The sequence below is a fragment of the Channa argus genome, chromosome 9 (assembly GCF_033026475.1).
Source record: "Channa argus isolate prfri chromosome 9, Channa argus male v1.0, whole genome shotgun sequence".
In the NCBI taxonomy this organism is placed as follows: Eukaryota; Metazoa; Chordata; class Actinopteri; order Anabantiformes; family Channidae; genus Channa; species Channa argus.
The window spans coordinates 19,170,995-19,193,659 of NC_090205.1; the positions used below are offsets into that span (position 1 = coordinate 19,170,995).

General features: G+C 38.4%; 1 protein-coding gene across 4 annotated transcripts in view; it reads left to right on the forward strand.

The window, feature by feature from the left end:
- Positions 1 to 22,665, forward strand: part of LOC137133269 (ephrin type-A receptor 6-like) — a 151,844-nt gene that overhangs the window by 62,236 nt on the left and 66,943 nt on the right. For all 4 annotated transcript variants that reach the window (XM_067516726.1, XM_067516724.1, XM_067516725.1 and 1 more), the window contains 2 exons: positions 17,548 to 17,703; positions 21,684 to 22,019. In XM_067516726.1, the coding sequence (XP_067372827.1) occupies positions 17,548 to 17,703; positions 21,684 to 22,019 (492 nt within the window). The remainder of the gene's footprint in view (positions 1 to 17,547; positions 17,704 to 21,683; positions 22,020 to 22,665) is intronic.

Sequence of the window (22,665 nt, forward strand, 5' to 3'; positions counted from 1 at the left end):
GTTGTCCTCTCTGGGACTGATTGACCAACAATGACCACGTCAAGCGCATAAGCTTAAGTTTCACACAGTAGCTCTAAGGTTGGAATGGGTGATTATTGATGATTATGATCATGGATTATGATCACATTTTTTACTGTGGAAAAGTTCTAGAGTTTTGTGACCAATTTATCCACCCCATCACCTCCTAAGACATATTTTATTTGTAGTAAGTGACCTAACCTTTTCGACCTCATGAGGTCCCCTAACTGAAACACGTGAATGTTGATCGTAATGAGCTGCTGGCACCATCTACAGATACACTTGAGTTCTGCAGTTTTAGGTGTCTTCCGGCCCAAGTAGCACGTAAATGTACGTCCTTCACCGGTATGAAGGAGGATTAAATAAATGTTTATTTTCTGTGGCTGATTCTGCAAATAATTTTGACCTGAATGGAATTAAATTCAGATAATAAAAAATTTATTTATTGTTTTATAGCCACCTCTTTTTTCAATTCTTTTTACTCTACGTGGAAAATGCATTTTGTGCCTTCACGTGATGACTGCTTCACACTTCAGCCTTGTTCCTAAGGGTTTTGACATAAACAACATATGGACACTATTTTTATATGAGAAAAGTCTCCAACTGGTGGCACTGACAGTCCAAAGATTTACATCGTCATATATCAGGAAAATTGCCAAGTCTTCAGGAGTGTCAAGCTGAGCGGTAGATTTATTTAATTTCACATTGTTACTACGTAGTCCTACGTAACAGCAATGAGAGTTTTGTATCAGGACAGTGCCTGGCAGGACGGAAGAGGCCGGCGGAGAGATTTAATGAAGCTTCCTCTGCCAGCTAATTAAAATCTTCCTCTCCCCCGCTCTGTCATTAAGCAATGTTTTTACAGAAAGACGGCAGAGAAGATAGCCTGGGAGGTTTTATTTTGCAGCTCTCCTGCAGAACCAGGTGTCTGTGTGGGTAGTGGATAAAGGGTATAGGTAAAGCATGTGTACACAGTTTATACTGTTTGTCTGTGTTTGCATGTTTATGTGTTATACTGTTTATACGGTATGTCAGTGTCACTATTTGCCAAAGGTTTCCACATATTATTCCAATTATACTAGACCTAAGGGGGTGATTGTGGAGACACATGCACATACACACTTGCAGCCAAAGTGCTGAAATAAAGTCTTACCCAATATTCATTCTTCTCTCCACCCTCAATGTGCCTGTGGATAGGCTAATGGGCTACAGCATCATCCACTGACACAAGACATTTTTCTAATACATTTGAACTGCTGGAAGACTCCACCGGGGTTTAATTGCAAGGGAAATGCACAGATATGTACTTAAATGAATCCCTTTACCAAGCCATGTTGTTTTATATTTGCATTCTATTTGGAGGTGGTGCAACCCTATTAACTACACTGTGATTTACAGAAGAGCTTCTCAGTTCTTTATCAGGGCACACGCACTTTTCTTTGCTTTTTTATGTAGCAGAGACAGCAGCTGGCTCAAGGGAGGTTTTTGGCTCAGTGAACATGTTGGAGAGCTGCACATTCAAATATCTAAAATAGTTTCAATATACTTATTTTGATATACTGTATGTCTGCTAAAGGGAGTACCTAGGCCGGGAGCCTTGTGACTGTATAATACGTTTTCTTGCAGACTCGAAGCTGCAGCACACCTGCATTATGGCAAACAAGAGTAAACTCAAAGGAAATAGAAATCGTACTTTTGCTGGCCTTTGTTCATTTTCTACCCCTATTTTACCCCTGGCTGGTCACATTAATCATTAGTCTACCCATTTGTATATACTCACTCAGCTGCTTCTAGTTCCTTTGTTCCATTTTTCTTCCATTTTTACCTGGTTCTCCCTGCTCCGCCTGCTAACTCACCTGTATTGCCTCAGCACAATCACAGGCAGTATAAAAGCTTTTATTCAGGATTCACTTCAGGGTAGACTGTTGCAGGATTTGGTCTGTGATCTTGGCAGTTCTTGTTCTTGTTTGTTCATTTGTTTGTCTGCTTGCTCTTATGGACCATTTTGCCTCCGAATCTTACTGCCTTTTTTCACCTTGTTGGTTAAAGCTCTTCAGTCAGCTGCCCCCCACCCCCTCAGTTTACCAACTGTACTGACATGGCAGATTGGCCAGTGCTACTACAGGCATTTGATGTACTAAAGCATATACAGTGCCATGTAGGAACAATGCCCTAACTCCTTCAGTCTTACCTTTATTATCCATCACAATTTTAGCTGTTGTTCAGCATGTTTACCAGACACAGTTCCACAACACATAAAAAAGGCAATAAATGAACACACTTTATTCAATATGAACACTGCTTTCTACATGTTCATAGCCCCAAATAGCATAGAAAAGGATGTAAACCTCCTATTAATGCTATACTGAAAGTACTGATAGACTAAAAGACTGTCCAGAGCATCATCAGCTTCTATTTATTTTGTCAAAGTTTGAAAATGCTTAGAGTACATCACGGAAATAATGATTCAAAGTTAACTTCCTGTCTTATTTTGAACTGTACTACTGGCAAATTAAGCTAAACCAGGTTTCATATCCACAAACATTACAGTTAGTAGACGCAATCTGTTTAGTCTCAGTTTCTTAATGAGATGTTTCAAAAATACCAAAACTATAGAAAACCGTGAGTCTTGTTCTGAAGAAAATATACTTAAAATGTAACTCACAAGTACCTTACATAACAGCAATATCTGTATGACAGACTAATATAGAAAGACCCCTTGTGGTGGATCCATTTAACCATCAGATGTCACATTGCTCAGACCAACGGCGTCCAGCAGTGGCAGTCACAGCATTAATTTGATAGCTGGCGGTCAACGTGATTAGCGAACTGTAGGAGGCTTTCACAAAGTGGACCAACTGCCTTAGCCACCCACAGTGTTGAAGGAGAGGAGCACAAGCATTAAAGAATTGTTAAGGCAGATATCCTCAGGCTATGAAGATCATGTGTGAAGTTGCTCCTAACAGGTGTGAGTTTAAATTTTCTTTAGGAAATTATGTAAGGAAACATTTGCTGTGTTTTGTTTTTTTTTTTAAGTATAGAGGACAATGTACAAGCACATGTGTTCCAGCAGTACCTAATGCTCATCACATTGGACAGTTTGTAGGACACATAAACATGTACAAAATGCATAATGTTTTCACATATTACACATGACGGGCACAGTAAATTCAGCATATACACACAGTATTTCACACCTTTATTTCATATGCTAGCAGAGCTTCAGCCACTGCTTCATTTGCCAGTTGGCAGGGAGTTGATGTGTTCAGATATGATTTATTGATCATGTTGAGCACATTAGTTTACCTACTGTGTTCAGTTAAAAAGCAATAATACATTTTATACCCTGTGTTCCATACGAATGCAATAACACTAAACCAATTATGCAAACTGGGGATAGCAGTGTAATTTGTAAAAGCCTAAGTTGTGCTCTGACTCTGAGTCAGCTTGAGTGAGATCCAGAGGATATTAGGAGCAATTTTGCAAGATTTGATTAATTCTCAAACACCTTATTTCTCTTTATTTGCTGACTTAGGGTGCAGTATGTTGAAAAAGAGCCACAGGGCAGAGACAGAGACTGTGTTTACATGTCAGCAACCACGCTAATGGCTATTGTCTTGGCAATTATTCACATCTCTTTTATATTATCTTCTTGAAACGTTTTCCTGATCTTTCAATTAATCATTTCAAATCAAAATCAACTCCATTCATCTCAGTCCTAGAAATGTGTGTTGACAGTAACAGGGACCCATAAGCAGTGGTGATCCTAGAGTCTGTTGGGGCCCTAGGCATCAAAACTGCCATGCTTAAGATATGGGAAAAACAATAAAATACACACCACACCACACTGCACAATAACTTACAGTAATTCACATAACGATTTGTAGTACACAAATTTGTTGATTTCTATACTTTGTGTGCCATTTTGAGTACGTTGTAAAACAACAACCAAAGCTTTGTCACAAGACAGATGTATTGTGAGGTTACACATGTATCAATCCACGGTCCCTTTTTATTTCATTTGTGCGTGCAGCCATCCATACTCAAAAACCTGTTTCTAATTTTAAGTCCAGAGAATGTCGGTAGAATTTATACTTGGACTTGTCCAGTGTAGCCTTTCAGACATGTAACACACAGCAGGAGTTTTCCCGAGCAGATTTTGACGCGTGAGAACATTTCTCAAAATCTGCTCGATTTCCCTACGTGATCAGTGTGATATAAAATTAAAAATTTGGGAAACAGTGTTTTGTTTAAAGCACATCAGAGCCGTGCATCTAATAAAAAAAGTTTCAATCAATCGACTGTAGCAGCAGTTGATTGATAGAACTATCCCGACGATTCAGGACAGAGCGGCGTGCTGCATACAAGAGCTCATGCACATGATACAGACATTGCACAAGGGGGCTCGAAGCACAGTCCAGATAATGTCAGAATTTCTGTGCATGCATGAAAGGGGCTAAAGAAAAACTTGAAAATCATTTGGTGTCGGCATGGCCTTCACTGAGGACACCCCCCAGTGGAGAGTTGGATTGTATCTCCTTATTACAGACATGACAAAAGTTAAATCCTCTCAGGATAAAATAAAAAACTCAGATATTGTCTTGGTTGCTTGTCTTAAAAAAATGTGGTCTCATAAAAACAATAATAGCAGTGAATCACATAAAAGACTTAAACACTTAAAATAAGACCAAAGCCATAAAATAAAACTAGAACAAAGATGATAGTCTTGCTTTAAAAATGTAAGGACATTTGTCCTTTCCACAAAACACTGACATCACTAGAATTTGGTTCACGTCTTTTGTTTCTCACTAAAGTATCAAATGACTTTATTGGACAATGTTAACAGAGCTCTCTGGCCATTTAACACTTGTCTCTTTCTAGCCCTATGCTGGCAAATCCTGCTGAGGCAGTTTTTAGTATGATAATTCTCCAAGTCACTAAGGTAGCCTTCACATTTGTTCATTTTATATTGCCTTTCAAAAATCAGTGTTAAAATGTTTGCATGTCTTACAGTGCTATTTGTGGGTTTATTGTGGGACATATTTCCATTATTATTAACAAAATCTCCTGTTTTTTGAATGTCATAATACAGTTTCTTACCTGCGCTTCACATCTTACCTGCAAAGCAACATCTCATCCAGGTACTCAGGAAAACCAGAATATTTGCAGAATATCCCCCAAGACCTGTCTGAATGCAAATTGAATCCAAGTAATATTTGTTTCTGTCCACACAATTATATTTATGAACACCCACACATCCACACATATTTTCAAAGCATTGCATTTTTGCCTCTACTAGGTCTCATATTAGGCCAATCAGTATTAATTTTTTCTCATCATTTGCTGTTATCACTCTATAATATAAAACATATTAAACTAAAATGAAAACAAGGATTTGAGGAAATATAGCATCCATCAGCTTTTTCCCTCTCTTCCATCAGTGGTAATTGATATTTGAGGCCTCATTTTGCACCCTGGCCTCCTTTTCTTGAAATGAGCTTTTGGAGCGTAGAGAAAACAGCTGAGGCAGTGGAAATGAAATTGGTTGTGTGTCAGTGCATGAGAGAGTGGGATTATCCCAGCGTAATGTCAGCCTTATTAAACACTATTACAGTCTATAGATCAGAGAGGGATCTAAAAAGGATATACTGCCTGCTCATCTGTGTGTGGAAGAATGTGTAAATTGGGATTATATGCCCATATGAGAGCTTTTTATTAAACATCCATTATGATCCAGTGAATCTGGCCCCCCACATACTCAATCTGTTTTAGGACTTTTTAGTTGTAGTAGTTAGATTGATTATATTGGGCTACACTACGAGAAAATAAACCAGCTTTAGTGTAGAGGTGGACTATGGCAGCAGTACATGCCACAGTCCAGCAATTGTTTCAATTCAAATTGAAAAATAAATTAGCAAATGTTGGAAAACATCTGACATACTTTGGTATTGATATTTACAGAAAAGTACAAATTACTCATAGTGCACCTCCATAGCCATCTTTTTTTTATTTTATTTAGGATGATGATTCTGATTCTCCAGTTCTCCAACTCTGATATATTTTCCAACAAATTGCCTTTTTTTTATTTAAAGTCAAGCCATTGGGACAATTTGGGTGACAACCACAAAAGCCAAAAATTATTGTATTTTAAAATGGCACACGGTGTAACAGTAACAGAGGAATCTCACAGTCATAGATGTGTATCAGACCGGATGAGTCACCATCACAACTGAAAGCACTACTGAAACTAAACTGAGCTAAACGCTGATTAACAGTAACTCAAATATTATAGTCCAGCAGTGTCCATTAATAGAAAACAAGATCTCCACTCTAATTAAACTAATGACTGACGTGAAAGCATTACCCAGGTGGAGCATAATTCCCGTTTTATTCTGTGATTAAACAGGCAAACAGGCTCAAAGTATTTGTCTGGAACCAGGAAAAACATTTTTTTATAAACAAAATAAAATCAATTAAAAGCCACTCATTTCCATGTGCCTTAAAATGCCTCTAGTAGTTGGTGATTTGCAGTAGTTGATGATTTCTAACTGCAGATTATTTTCTGTGTGTCATCAAACTATAGGCTCAGGAGCACACTAATTCATTATAAGTCTTACTTACACAAATTATAAAACTCACACATCTCAATGTACATCTTGTTATTCAGGTGAAAATTAAGCTCAGTGCTACTGAAGAATCAGTGCAGGTGAGTGGCAGCACAACAGGCAGATAGTGTTAGATTGCATGGCAGGCAGCTGAGCGGTGTTTTTTTTCTCTGGGTGGCCAAGGTAAGACGGGCTTTTCCTTTTTATTTCAGACTGCACATGTTGTTCCTTTATGCTGTACTTGCTACCCTCTGTCTTTTTTGAGTATTTTTGAAGGAGTGAAACAGTGCCCCTAGTGAATGTGGGATGAAGAGCTATTGTATCCTTTGAAGGATGTGGTCTACAAGGGTGGTAACCCAGCCCCCAAAAACAGACATAGATTAGAAGTGTCTCACTTGACCTCTTGCAAAAACTTTGAATATACTAACACCATTGCACCTGAGTTCAAAGAAAATGTCAACTGTCTGTGTTTGGCTCCTGAAGCAGCAGAAACTCCTTTATAATATTATAATCACATTTCAGTATGAAAACATTTCAAGTTCTAAAGTCCTCCCCCCCTTATTCCCCAAACTTTGCATATCCTTCCTTTGTACCTACAAATTTAGATTTGTACATACTGTACAGAAGTACAGTATAAATTTAAGATACTTATGCTGTAGGTTGAGCCCTGTAAATTAAGGGTTTACCGATGCCACCTTGTTTTACAAAGCAGATAGCATGGTCAGTGCCAGATATTTGCTTAGATTTCATTGCTGACTAGAAATATTTCAGAATCTAAAATGGGATTGCAGACAGAAGCTGGAGGTTTAATGACTCACTGTAAAGACTTAATATTTAACATTGCATATGGTCCCTTTTAAATATATTTGAATAATAATAAAAGCTTATTTTTCTATCCTTGACATGTTTTATTTAACTTTAATACATTATTTGTTTTTAGTTCAAGGAAGTGGATACTGGAAATTTTTTAGGCTCTAACAGTATCTTTGTACATGCTTTTGGTTATTATTGGCACATTACTGTGTGTTCACAGGAAATGATGGTAAATCTTCTGCACTCATCAGATGTCACTTTTTGTCATTTTTCTTTTGATGAATGCTAACAAAAGTGTGATGATGTAACAATTTTTGTAATACAGTGTGAGAGAGTTTCAAAATGTGTGTGTTTGTGTGTGGGGGTGTGTGTGTGAGTGTGTGTTCGTGATTTCACTCAGTGTGCAGAGAGAGTGTGTTTTTCTCAGATCATTAACAAGAGAAACTCGCGCTTCAATTGTGCTCATTCTCCCATAATTGCTGGCAAATGCTTCCCACTAGCCCCATGAAGGCACACTCCATCATCCCAGATGACTGCACTTGAAATACTTTCTGTCCTTTGCTAACCAAGTTCTCCTAAGTCACAAACTCTTACTGGACCAGAAAGACTTACAGTGTACAGCGGCATCTGAGCCATAAAGTAAAGCTACTGCATTTCCTGCTTCACATTTAATTAATTACTTCTAAAAAGTCTGGCATGGCTGGTAGATTCAACAGTGTAATCAAGCAAAGATGCCCCCTGTTGTCTTTTCTCCCCTTCTGTTTTGGCAATCACAGTCGCTCTTATCAATTTTTGCAAAGTTGTTCCTAAATAAACACAACACCTACACACTTGCTGAGTGACAGAAAGATTTTCTCACTTCTTACATACGACACCACATGTGTTGACATCTCTACAGCTGCTTCTCAGAAATCTGACACTCTGAAATTTGACACTTTTTTCAGCCAACACCTGTTATCTGTTACAGTGTTGCTATAATCACCGTTATTTATTTCACATTTTTCTTTTTTCTTCAAATGTAGTCTGTTTCTGAATACAGTATATTGGGAAAGTGTAAGACAACAAATCCAAAACCTTTTAGGGACTTTTAATAAATTTTCTAACACCATTTTTATTTGTATCACCAAAACTTTTTTCCATAGGAGATACTCAAAGAGAAGAATGGAAATCCCCCTGTAAGATGTGTAATACTGTAATACTGTTTTTTATTACACATACACTTGATTGGGTATGATGCTGTGATTCTCTGAGAGTGAGAATTAGAAAGGAAAAGAAAATGAATAGAGGGACAGAAAAAGAGTAAGAAAGAGAAAGACTATCACCAAAAGCATTTAAATTGACTGATCCATTGTAATTTCACTCCAGCTCCATTATGTTGTTGTTGATGTTACTAAAGGACTGCCATGTCATTATCTCCGTCTTTTGTTTGGGCTGTTTTTTGAGAAGACATTGCTGGTGTTTATTTTCCACAAGAAGGCCTTTATGCTAATGCGACCTCTGCTAAAGACGATTTGCTGTCGATTTAACAGCGTGTTAAAACTGCAATCAGCATCAATCATGTGGAAGGAAGATGGGGAATGGGAAAAAAATTTGAGGTTAAGTCACGCTAATCTTTATAACACCTTATAATAAATTCATTAGGCCTGTATACACACACAAATTCTCTTTTCCTCAAGAGGCATATAGCTGTGCAGGTTTTGTGATTAAACACAGCAGTTGTGAAAACAGTAGTATGAATATAAAACCTTATACAGGCAGTGAATGGAGTACTGAACTATAATAAAGATCCTTTATTGTACATGTATGGTATTATATTCCCTACCACAAATCTGCCAAGAAAGATTTCTGCCGTAATCAATGGAATGTGCTCTCAATAAACTTACGAAACAGCAACATGCCAGACAAGCAATAGAAACAAAATGTAAAAGTAAAATTAAAGTGAAAGTGGACAACCCATCTACATACTTCCATACTACAATCATTCAGAATCATTTTTTCCTCATGAATCTACACTTAATACCTCATAATGACAAAGAGTTTGCCAAAAAAAAAAACACCTGAATGACTCAGAGTGTGAGGAACAAGATTTTTTGTTCTGATGAACCCAAAATTGAACAGTTTGGCCTCAATTCTAAAGGTTATGTCTGGAGAAAACCAAGCACCGCTCATCACCTGCCCAATACCATCCCTACAGTGAAGCATAGTGATGGCACCATTATGCTGTTGGGGTTTTTCAGCTGCAGGAACTGGGAGACTTGTCAAGGTTGAGGAAAAGCTGAATAGAGTAAAGTGCAGAGATATCATGAATGAAAACCTGTTCAATGAAAAGAAGAATGGGAAACAGTCACCTAAAAAGACTCGAGGCTGTAATTGTTGCCAAAGGGGCTTCAACAAAGCACTGAGTAAATGTAATATTTGAGTTTTCCGTACTTTCTTTCTAAAAATCAGTTTTTACTTTTATGAGGGAAAATGCTTGTAAATGCACTGTATATACTGTACTATTTTATTGGGCTACATAAAAAGCATTGCAATGAATACTGTTTTGTGCGTAAATTATCTGTTGGACTACTGCAAATGTGTTGCACCTGGATGCAATGGTACGTTCTGGCTTTTAAAGGGTTCTTATTTCTAGGTAAATGATAATTCAATGCATATTTCATAACAATGTAGCAACATGTCTTTGTTCGTTTTGTTGGCCAAGAGGAAAATTTGATCTGACTGATTTTTAATAAAAGTTTGAGATAAAATGTGTTCTAAGAAGAGCATCAACCACTGATTACTCAAGAAATAGTTCAACACTTTGTAAAAACAGCTTTTTACTTAGTATTTTTGAGAATATACAACTATCTTCAGAGTCCGCTGTTTCTCCACCTTTCAGTCTTAAATCTAAGTTAAACTATTTGCTTGCCGTAGACATGAGAGTATTTTTCTTGGAAATCAAGTAAGTAAATATATTTCCCAAAATATCAAGTTCTTTCACATGACATAGTAAGAGTTCTGACACTGGACAAAAAAAAGACACAGACAGAGCAAACAAGTGCCATCCTTATCCCTAAACACCTTCTGGGGCAACAAGTGTCTCATTCCACTAGTAGTTTATGGGATGAGCTCCCACAGGCCAACGATAAGTGCTGTCACAGATTTATATTGTGATCATGCATCAGTTATATCCTAATACAGGTCAGCACTGTCCTGGAGCCAGTCACGACATACTCTCAGCAGTCCATAAAAGTGGTGCTTAACTGTCCATCCCAAAGCCTCTATCAGCCACCGTTTGTCTCCAAAGAAAGATTTAGAGAGGAAGTCTGCTCTCGCCCAGAGTTAACGGATGTCTTTTGAGCGGTTTACTACTCTGTTAGTTCATTTGGCACAAGACTGTTTCTATACTGCCATAAACATGGCCATAAAGGGATCAGAAAGGCTGACCTCTGTAAAGTCCATAAAAAGATCTCTGTCTCTGATAATGTCACTGGAACACTATGTGAGCAATGGCTGCCCCCAGAATGAGCCCATTCTGCAATGTCTTCTGTGAAAACTGGCTCTTACTCTTTTTTATGATTTGATCTTCATCTCATTGTCTGGTTATTAATCAGATATGTTTCCCTTTGTCAGAGTGTCACTCTTTGTTCCTCAGTTACTCTTATGACCCTTATCAATATCTTTTCCTAAATTAGATACCCATAGTTATTACATCACGTTTTAATAGTACAGAAACAACTTTAGTGCCAGGTGTCTGAATGTTTCTGTAAGTACTACTTCTAAATCATAAAAATGTATAAGGGCATTGTGTACATACCACACAACAACATAATCAAATGCTATAAATAGTAACTCACCCAAATCATCACTGGTGATCGTCGAGGTCACACACACAAGTTACAAAGAAAACACCTGAGCGCAGTGAATGTGTTTTAAGTGATTGTAGTATAAAAACTGTATGTCTGTAGTAGGACAAATGACTAGTAGGTGTAAGACACCTCAGAAGATGTGGAAACATCATTACAAAGCATTTAACAAAACCCCAGAGTGTTATAGTTGTAATGTGACACCAAGTGTAGGTGATTCAAATCTTTTATAAAGTCTAAAACACATCCACTCTGCATGTTGTCAATAGAAGAGATCATTTGCTCTGATTATCCTTGTTAATTGTATTGGGTTTTTTTTATTAACCAAAATGGCCTGTATTAAAAGAGCCTATTGCCTTTATTACCTGATGTTCAATAGAGACCCCCCAGTCACTGTTTCTTATCAACCCTGAATTCCATTCACTCAGATGTTCATGCTACAAAAAACTACTCTGTTTAAACAGAAGAAAGAAATCTGTGCAATTGATGAAATTCAAATAACTGGCGCACGAAGGTGGATCGAGACATAAAGGAACAAATTAACCGGAAAGGATATTTTCTGGTGAATATGCTGAGTGGGGTCTGACATGGTGCATCCATGTTAGCCTTCGCTTCATTGTTAGCACCGATCTGAAACGCAAATCCAACAGACATGATGATCTTTAAATGCCATGATTGAAATTTAAATCAGGCAGCAAGTAGGAGGAAATAACACAAGTAGGTAACTGGGTGGAGAGCAGAAGACTGACTTCATGACTGACTATTATCCTGTATACATTCAAATTCACATATTTTATAGTTCAAGTAAAGTTATTAATAACTTGCTGAAGCTCTCACACTCCAGGTGGCTGCCTTTCCTGTTACTAATTGAGCAAACACCATTGTCAACACTTCTGCAGATATGTGTTGGAGAGGTCCACTAATCTTCAAGTGCAAATCAGAGATAGCTCTCACTGCTTTCAGCTAATGAAGAGAGGGAATAAGGCTCATGACTAACGATGAGTAACGAGAGATGGGCTGAAAGGGGGAGAGAGGAGTGTTTTTCTTTTTGAGTGTTTGAGAGTGTTATTTTTGATTACTTGTGAAACTGTTAAACGTAAATTTCGTGTCGCTGCTACTGCATTTTAAGAGCAGTTGTAGAAGAGACTTTTAACTCCCTCTAGTGCTGTAATGCATCTGGCATCATAACTAGAAGCAGTGTAGATGTGATTTCACGTGTAATTGTTGTTGGCCTAACCACAGGCAGGGTTCTGTATCATTATGTGTGTCCTTCAGTGGTTTCTGCAATCTCTTTTGTCATGTTTAGTCGTAAACATCATGAGTATTATGTTGCATGAAAAAGCTGTAAGTATTTTCATAGATAGGACGCTGAGGAGGGAAAGGTTTGTGTTAGAAGGATGCAAAAAATAAGGAACGCCTTCCATTTCTTTCCCATATGCAATGAGTTTCTCGCCACCATCTCTGCAATGATTCCTCATCCTTTGCATCGCTGCCTCACTACGCTGCCTTTGATTTCAAGAGCTGAACTATTCTGCAACATTTGTTGATGTGGTTCTGCAAGTAAATGCTGCAGAATTGTGCTCCTCTTGGAATTGTTCCTCTTCGCTGACCACCAGGAGAGACACCCACTATCATCGGCTATGCACAGCGAAGAACTTAAGAGTTGCATTCATTCACGTCCACATATAAACAGGCAAAAAAATAAAAAACACCCATCCAGACTCTTGTGTCTGGATGGGCGTTTGATGCAGTGCAGAATGGCGTACAATCCAGAGAAGTTGTTTTTTTCTGGTTGTCACTTTAAACGCTACAGCCGCAGGGGGCCCCCATCGAATTATGCATTGATTACAATTGATGTTATGAGGTTATTCAGGGGTCATTCTCTATCATGCCCATAGTTATCGTTTAGTTGGCCAAACAGCAGTTCCAAAGCTGATTCATGTCAACTGGGCTGATTATCTTCATAATGTGTTTAACTTTAACTGATGTAATTTAGAAGAAAAGCTCAGTTGCTGTTCTGCACTGGCTTTACGCTGGACTGACAAATCTACATAAAAAAGGTAACCTACAGTGGTCAGGACTTATTCTAAGACAGGATAAAACCTCTCACATATTTATCGTCTATGTTTATGTTATATATTTATGTCTGAAAACACTAAAAACATAATGCATAAGCAAAAATGCATAAACAAAAAAGGCATTCATCAGGTAACCAATCAGTTTATTCAACCAATCACAGAGACAAACTGAATAGAAGCTCCATCAGCTCAGCACTGTAGAGAAAGAGAAAAGCAGAGCCAGACACAGGTCTGTCAATCTGTCCCTAAACTGGATCGGTCTGCCAGTCGCTTCACTGTTGTTCAGGTCCAGTGAAGTAGCAGGCCTCACCAACCAATCTGCTGCCTTTGCATCTCAGGGCCCAGCTTGCAGTGCTGAGCTCTGGACTTGAAGATGGTCTGGATGACTTCCACATCTCATTAACCTTAACCGTAGATCAGGGTGCCGTTCTCCCATGTCCTGCTCAGTTCTAGTCTTCACAGGTATACAGTGCCACACTAATGCTGTCAGATGTCAGCTGCATGAATACCAACTTCTATATTTTTTGTTTATTTTCTTCAAAATGTATCTCTAATCATTTAAAAAAGGCCAAATTTCCCTATAACTGAGCTGTTCGCCCATTTCATTGCCATCATCTCTGATAATTGGGAAGTACAAGTAGTAGAGTCTAATAATGTCGTTAATATAAAGACATATTTATAGTGTTACATAGATGAAGAGTCAGACATAACAGCTTTTGTAGTTCAGTAACACCAGTGTTCTGACATCATTTATGATGCATCACTGTATGCAATGTATGTTGAATCAGTATTCCCACTCAGCAGCTGTGGTAATGTTGTCTCTTTGCTCATCCACTTTAATGTGTAATGTAATGGGCTCTGATGTCAGGATCAACAAACTCCAATGGTCATATCACGCCTCTATCTGACAGGCACACGTACATTACAATATGTTTTTTCGATGCCAATACAACCTTGCTAAACCTGTTGCAGACAGCAGTTCGCACTCATTATTGTTACAAAAGAGACAATCGTGACACCTCGTGTTATCTTCATATAATTATTGCTCATTATTATTTATACAACTCTCATTAAAAGACACCTTACAGCATTGCGATGGTTCATGACCACTTTGTATTGCATTGTACATGTTACATGTAAGTACAATCAATTCTGCTTTGATTTCATTCATTTTTAATATGTAAACAAACAAGCTTCTATGACCTTTGTGGTGATGTAACAAAGCCAAGGGGATGCACTGTGGGAACCTAACACACACATACTGTCTTGCTCGCCAACCATCAGCAGCCTAATGTGGAAATCTAATTTTATTATCCAACATTTCCCAGCTTTATTCACATTTCACATGCGGGCTAGTTCAGTTCATTGTGTCGGTCACTGCTGTCTCTATGACCAAGTCTCCATGTGTGCTTATGTATGTACTTACCAGCATGTGTGTGTTAACCTTTTCGTCACCATGTGTGTCCATCCTCGGGTGATGCATGGTCAGCCATTGTACAGCACCACCGTGGCCTTGGAACAGAGTGTGGCCAGACAGATTGCAGCAGGAATCTGCAAGGTTCGAAGAGGAACATCCCCTCAGTTGAGCGAAGGTCGGACAGAGGCATCATTAGATTGACAGAGTCTAAAACAGTGTCTAGTGGAGTGGGGGGAGCTGACTGACGGTTTTTGACTCAAGGACATGTTGGTAACAGAGGTTAATGACAGAGGCAGCCTTGATGTGCCTTAGGAGATGCCACTCATCATACTGATAGCCTCTGTGTGTGTGTGGTACTTTTTGAAGGCAAAAATCAATTTCGATATTTTGAAATTAAACGTTCTTCCAAATTTGATTTGAAGGTCAATACTTTTGCCTGCTTTCCTTTCTGATTGAGATTAAGCCAGCTATCTTCATTTTTATTTATTGACAGTGCATATAAATCTCGCCCTTGTTTCTATTCTTCTGATGTGTCACCTAAATGTCTTTATATGGTCCTTCAGGTTAAGGTGCTCCACAACACACTTGGGCCCTGGACTTTATATGTTAGGGAAAATTCCTGCAAAAGTCATGCATTTTTAATTCAAGCAAATTATAAAAATTATGTCAAATGTTGGCGTAGCTGTAAAAATACTTGCAAATACTAATGAGTACAGAAATGCCTTAGAAGTTTAGCAGTAATATTTATATGATTTGTTTTGTACTGTAAGCTCTGAAGAGGGCAATATATTTTTAATATTGGTAATTGTCAGCAAATCCTCATTTTGTTAATAGTGTACACACTATTGCTCTAATAACATTCTCTACAAAATCGTACTTGCATTTGCAGTCATAGGGACATATTTTTAGGAGACAAGGTTAGATTTTCCCCATTCGATCAGAGTTACAATGTTTTCGGGCATTTCCTTGTCCTGCATACAGCTCCATTTATCACAGAGAGCAACAAAGGTGCACAAAGTGCTTCAAGGTGAATCCCTCTAAATTGGTCAGCTTGTGTTACCTTGTTAAATTGATGCGCTTAGCAACAACAATGGAAGCCTCACGAGACATGAGATGTTTGCACCTTTCTGTGACATGGAAGAGCTTTGAGTGGAAAAGAAACATAGTTGAAATGCTCTTGCAGTCAACCTCTTTTTTGTTAACTTTCTTGATGGAAGTAGGGCAGCACAATGAGGAAGTGGTTGGAGTGATGGAGTTTGAATCCCTCCGGGTACTTCGGGTATTCCCGGTACGGGAATGTGGGTGTGAATGGTTGTCTTTCTGTGTTGGCCCTTAGATAGACTGGCGATTTGCCCAGTGTATATCGTCTCTCTCACCCATTGACAACCTGGATAGGCTCCAGCCCCCTGCGATCCTAAACAGGATAAGCAGCTACAGATAATGGTGCAAATATTAAGCATTAATCAAACTTCTTTCACTTTCTCAAAGTGAAAACTTATGGAAGCAGTCTATGTTCATGTAATATGTTACTAATTTAAATGTAAGAACTTCTGCTTATAAGTAATGTGTATTGTGCAAATGGGGAACGAGCAGAAACCGTTTTGTTTGCATGTGTTCAGATCGTCAGTTTCTTTCACCAAACCAAGATGTTTAAACCCTTCTCTCTTTTGGGAAATAAGACAGCTTACACGTTTCGACATGATCTTTGTGTGGCTCTTCTGTGACTCATTTTCTCATTTTCGGTGCTGTTTTCTGTATTTTATTTACCCTTGTTACAGTAAATACTTGACCCAAATATATTTGGGTGAATAAACATGTACAAAATGCTTTTAAAATAATCTTGTGAATCTTTAACTTCTAAAAACCTCATGATGGAATGCAAAGCCTAAAAAATGTGGTCTACCTGCAGTACATTCCCTTTCAAAATGAAGCTCCTCTATTTTATATGTTTTATGAAACTTCCCCATTAAAATCTGACTGTTGGATAAACAGGTAAACACACAAACAAAAGGTAACATACTCTAAGCTTCTAAAGAACTACTACACAACACCTCGGGACAGTGGTGATAGATGATATATTAGGATGTTTTCTCTCAAAGAGACATTCTGTGTTCTGGTGTGCCTCAGTGTTAATTATTCATTGGGAAATACACACTTGCAATAAATATAAATTAAGCATTAAAGGTTTAGCCGTCAGTATCCCCAAGTATAACTCATCTCTCTGATTCAGTAAGGGAGAAGGAAAATACATGGGGGTTTTTGCATTGCAAAATGTTTTGATACCAAAATTAACTACATTTTTAAGAGGCTGTTAAACATTTTTGTTTTTTTATTTAAAAGAAAATTATACGTTTTAATACCCAAAGGCTCCCAAAACTAGCAGATGGTCTTATTATATTTTGTTCAACCTTGCTGCATCAATTTCCATATTTGTAAAGAAAACTTGATTTTCCTGAATCTGTTAAAAAAGTTTTTAATGCTTTAAGCTATGAATGTCTGATTAAAAAAAGAAGACAAAACATGGTTGCTGATAAATGCTAAACTCATGCAGATTACTGACACCAAACAGCAGTTATTGACAGTTTATTATTTGGCTTAAAAATATTATTTCTTTAAGTAAACAATACATTCACCACTGGGCCGTAATGCATAAGGAAACATTATGAGGAAACTCTATGTTACATGTCAATGCAATATTTTTGCCTATTAGTGCAGACCATGGCCTGACTTTGCTTTCATGTTTCTTTGTATTGTCTTTCTGTGACCTCCAGCGTGCCACCCAGGTTTCTACAAGGCATATGCTGGAAACATCAAGTGTTCTAAGTGCCCGCCGCATAGTTTCAGCTATGGAGAAGGGGCTGCTATTTGCCGTTGTGAAAAGGGATTCTTCAGGGCTGAGAAAGATCCTCCAACTATGGCTTGTACACGTGAGTATACCACCAAGCCGGGCAATAAACTTCCCTTTTACCTGCCATTCATCAGGCACACAACCACATAGATGTCAAGGTCATCGTCTTTGATGTGACCAGTGTTGTTAAGGAACTTTTAACCTCAGTGCCATTTACTAGGTCCGACCATAATTCGTGAATTCCTGTTAAAGATTTCTATGCTTGTGCACTGTAGGTAAGCCATTACTTTGTCTACAGAGCTGATGGATTGCTCCAATAATTTCTACGAATTTGCTGTGGCAGTAAATCCAGTCTTGTCTCCAGAACTTATTTGGTGTAAAACTGTGCATTAGAAAGTCTCCGGATGAATTACATGGCTTTTGTTCAGCTGCCCCATCTTCGTTGATGATTCACTGACTGTCATTACGACTTCATATTTGCATTAAATTACCGTTTAACCGGACTAATTCTCCTTTAATTAAAAAGCCATTTAGCTGCCACTGAGATAGACGGAGGCCACGTCTTAGAGCTCTCCAGGGTGGAGGAATGTATTTGTCTTTTACAGCAAGACAATGTGGGGATGCTATGAGTTTACAGTTCCCTGCAAAATGCAATGTTTGCAAAAGTAATCTTCATAAATGCTTGGTTTTTCATAGAATGTGTCTGTCCCTAAATTTGGATTCAGATGGTTGCTTCTGCTCATAGATATACACACATTTATATCAGCAGGATTTTCAGTGCAAAGTTACTTTTAGTTGTACAGCCACTGTAGTTACTTTAAGGGTTAGTCTTCTACAAAATCCAGCAGTCCTGATCAAACAGGTTTAGATATGTCAGCCCCAAAAACAAGATGAAGAAAACTGTTTTAACATAGTGATGTTTATTTCATGATCTGCCTTTTTAAACAGTTTTTACTCTCAAAATATGAAGAAATGAAACCATGCTGATAGAATATAAATTAAACATTTTAAATACACCAATTCTGCTGTGAACATAGGTGGGTAATTTATCTTGGAGCAATAAACATTGGATTTCTTTAGTAAAATGTTCACTTTAGATAGTTTACACTGAGCATGTGGCATTTAAGGACATTTCAGTAGTCACTGCTGATAGTGTTTGAACTAAATTTCAACTCATAAGCGGTTTCTAAGTCTTCAAGGCCACTTTGGCTCCTGGTACAAATAAACACAGACTATAAAGGCTTGTGGGGGTGTGACAACCCAGCACACAAGAGGAAGTACACTAACACATCTACTTTTACAAGCTGTGAGCTGTGTGTTTACTCACATAATGAATTTTAATCAGAAGCTTGTAGGCCAGAGCATAAGCGATTTACTTAATGCCTTGGAAAAAAATAAATAAATTGAGATAAAAGACTGAGGGCCTGAGTTGAAGACAAAGGTAGAGAGAGCAAGAAAGAGGGGATGTCACATGAGGAAAGATAAAGGTGCAGGTAAAGTGTGAAGGCTGGATGGAGTAGAGTGCTGATACCAATCTCCCCCTAGAGGAGAATAGGAGCTGATTGATGGCAGTGGGGTTGCTCTGTAGGAGGGGAGGTGGGTGGATTCTCCTTGATGGAAAGAATAGAAGAGGTGAGATAATGGGGGATACAGGCAAAAAACAGATAAAGAGAGAGAGAGAATGGACATACGCTGACACACAGAAGTGAATGAGGGGCAGGGGGAGCTTTCCTGTCTGCTGAGATTTTTAGCAAAGACAGGGTAGGAGAGGGATAGAGGGACGGTGAAGGAGAGGGAAGCATCCCATTGTCTAGGCAGACAGTGAGCTTGGCAGGATGGGAGTGTTCAAATCCCTCAGGCCTTTTAACTCCACCCTGTTGACAGCTGGCTGCCTGCTATAGCACAATGCTTACCCTGACACACAAACACACACATCCACAGAGCACCAAAATATCTCACGAAGTGAAATGTACGAAGGTGAAATGTTTACTGCACAGGAAAGAAATGCATTATGAAGAGTAATGTGATATAACACTACTATAGATTTATCCGTAACACATTTCTATGGAAGTGAACCTGAAACCTTTAGATGACAGTCTGCTTATTGTAAACCTCAGCTGCAATTATGGTTCTTATGTTTTTCTCTGCATGTCAACACCTTTAATTTCCTCGTAACATTATTTGAATGCATTTAAATTTGGGTATGGATCATATGACAATATGACAACGCGTATATCAATAATAAAACTATTTTTATACATTGTTCTTCTGCCAGTTTTTCAGCCTGTTGTTTTAACTACCAACAATGTGTTTGACAGTAGGGATGTGGGCACCATCTTATGGTCTATCTATGCCTGCTACAGTGGTTACCGGCATACCTTTTTTTCCTCAAAAGTTATTAAAATTAACAAAAAAGGGAAAAGATCAGGAAGGGTAAAGAGGAAGAAAGGGGGCCGTGAAGAAACAACTCAAACTGACTTGCTAAACAGGGCTATTTGGAAAAAGTTAACAACAACAAATCAGCGCCTTCACTCAGATACTCAGACATTGTGTATTTTTTAGTTTTAGACTGAGCGCATTTTAAAAATGTCATATGTAAAGAAACTTATGAACACATTTGCAGTGTCGTGAAATCGAACAAATACAAGCTCACAAAAAAGCTTCCTTTTTGAATATGAATTTAGGCTTTAAATGGTTGGTTTCTTTTGCAGTAGCTACAGACTTTTAGACAACAGCACAGTGGAAGCCTTTGTCTTAGAGAAAACACTTTCTGCCTTTAATTCAAAAAGCAACACATTTAGATCTAACACCAATATGTTCTGCAATTCAGCTCGTTTTTTTTTTTATTCTCATTGTAAGTAGTGCATTGTAACAGTTTAATTAATGTGGCATTACACGACACAAAAGACAATTGAACAACAATAATAAAAACCATTGACAATTAATAAACCACCAATCAAACAAGTAAATAAATAAACACTATAAAGCCGCGGTGACGTGATCAAAGTGCCAAAAAGTGAACATACCAGCATTGACACATTAGTGCATCTTGGTGTTCAGAGCACAGATGGCCATGGTAAGAAACTTTCTCTAAATCTAGATGTGCAACTACAGTAACAGCTACAACACTTCATGGGGTAGATAGAGAGAGCCTGCAGGATACTGAGAAGGTTTCAAGATCCGAACTATCCTGCTGATGGCTAGTGCAGCATGCAAGCTGCCCTGCAGCATTGGGGCATGTAGCCAGCTTCCTGTTATAATCATAACTCCACAGGTCCAGACAAACAGGAGCAGGCAATATTTAGCAATAATTAGAAGCAATCAGCAGCTCCAGCTCATCTACTCTGTTTAAAACGGATTTGGCATTTGTCAGGAACATGCTTGGCAGTGGTAAATTGTGTGAGCATCCTTAGCCTCGCCAGAGTTTCTGACCGGCCTTCCCTCTTTCCGGCATCTGCATCGCTTTCCCGGGCAGCAGATCCACAGAGACTCCGCTGGCCTAGCAATAGCATCTTGTGACCTCTTCGAAAGTCCTCTGCGATGGCAAGACTATACTGCAGGCTAATATTAAGTCCTTCTGGCTATACAGATATTTTGCTGGGCAAGAGCAAATACACAGTCAAACAAACACATAAACACCAAGGTAAAGCGCTAAAAGCCACTGCATCCACATGCACTGCCATCTAAATCTTCATATCAACTGTTTTTTTATATCAACTAATCACAAAAAATTATTTTTATCATTTGCCAAAAAAGTATTTCAAGTACTAACTTTGACTTCAATTCACCAAGACAGTGAAGCCCAACCAAGGTCAGAGGGGCCCACTTAAAATTCAGTTTTTCCTTTTTTAATGAATGTACAAAGGTCCTAGTTTCACTTGGTCTTTATGGGGTATTAAGTGTAGATAAATGAGTGGGAAAAAATAATCTGACAAAATACCAAAATAGAATAAAGTGAAGAGGGTCTAAATACTTTCTGAGTTTGTTGCATAACACATACTTAACTAACTGATAACTGATTTAACTGTTTTTTCTTATTATTTTATCTACTTTTGACAGGTCCTCCATCTCCTCCCCGTAACATAATGTTTAACCTAAATGACACTTGTCTGATGCTGGAGTGGTTGCCTCCCAGTGATACTGGGGGTCGCCGGGATCTCACTTACAATGTCCAGTGCAAACGCTGCGGGCCCGAGCCTGACCAGTGCCAGTTATGTGAGGAGGAGCTTCGTTTCCTGCCAAGACCATTGGGTCTGACCAACGCCACTGTCACTGTTATGGACTTCTCAGCACACGCCAACTACACCTTTGAGATTGAGTCACTCAATGGTGTGTCAGACATGAGCTCCTTCCCTCGCCAGGTAGCTATCATCACCGTCAGCACTGATCAGGGTGGTGAGTATGTATTATCTAAATTTTACTTGATGTTAAGAGTTGCTTGTATGGGGTGTGAATTTTAATGCAGCAGTGTTTAACATTTAAACAACCTTGGCTCCTGGAAGTTATGTTCCTATACATATAATATGCAAAAACAGTTTTTTGTAAAGATTGCAACGTGATTATGTTTTCTTTTACCAGAATAACCTTAACCATTAAAATATTACATTATTTTTAAAGAAGCAACATATGTACTATTTAAAATTAATATTAATGAAAAAACATTATTTAAGAGGGATGCAAACTTTTGCACTATTTTTGCACTCTGTCTGCATACATGCAGGTAATACGGATTTCTCCTAAACCTTTATTCCAGTTAGCACAGACACACAAGCCTAGAGTTAACTCAGAATAGCCCTTTTCACAAATGAAATTTGGACATGTTGAAGGAAAACGTGTTTAGAGAATCACAGCGGGACATTGTCCAAGTGCGAAGCATCCTGACATAGAGGGAAACCGAGCTTGTGAGGGGTGGTACCTGGCCAGAGTATTCAAGCCACAGGTAAGAAACATGTAAGAAAAGGCGCTGCTGCAGGAAAGAGTGTTTTGGTTACACTACTTCAAAGATGTCTCAGTCACACAGTCAAAAAAAAAAAAAAAAAAG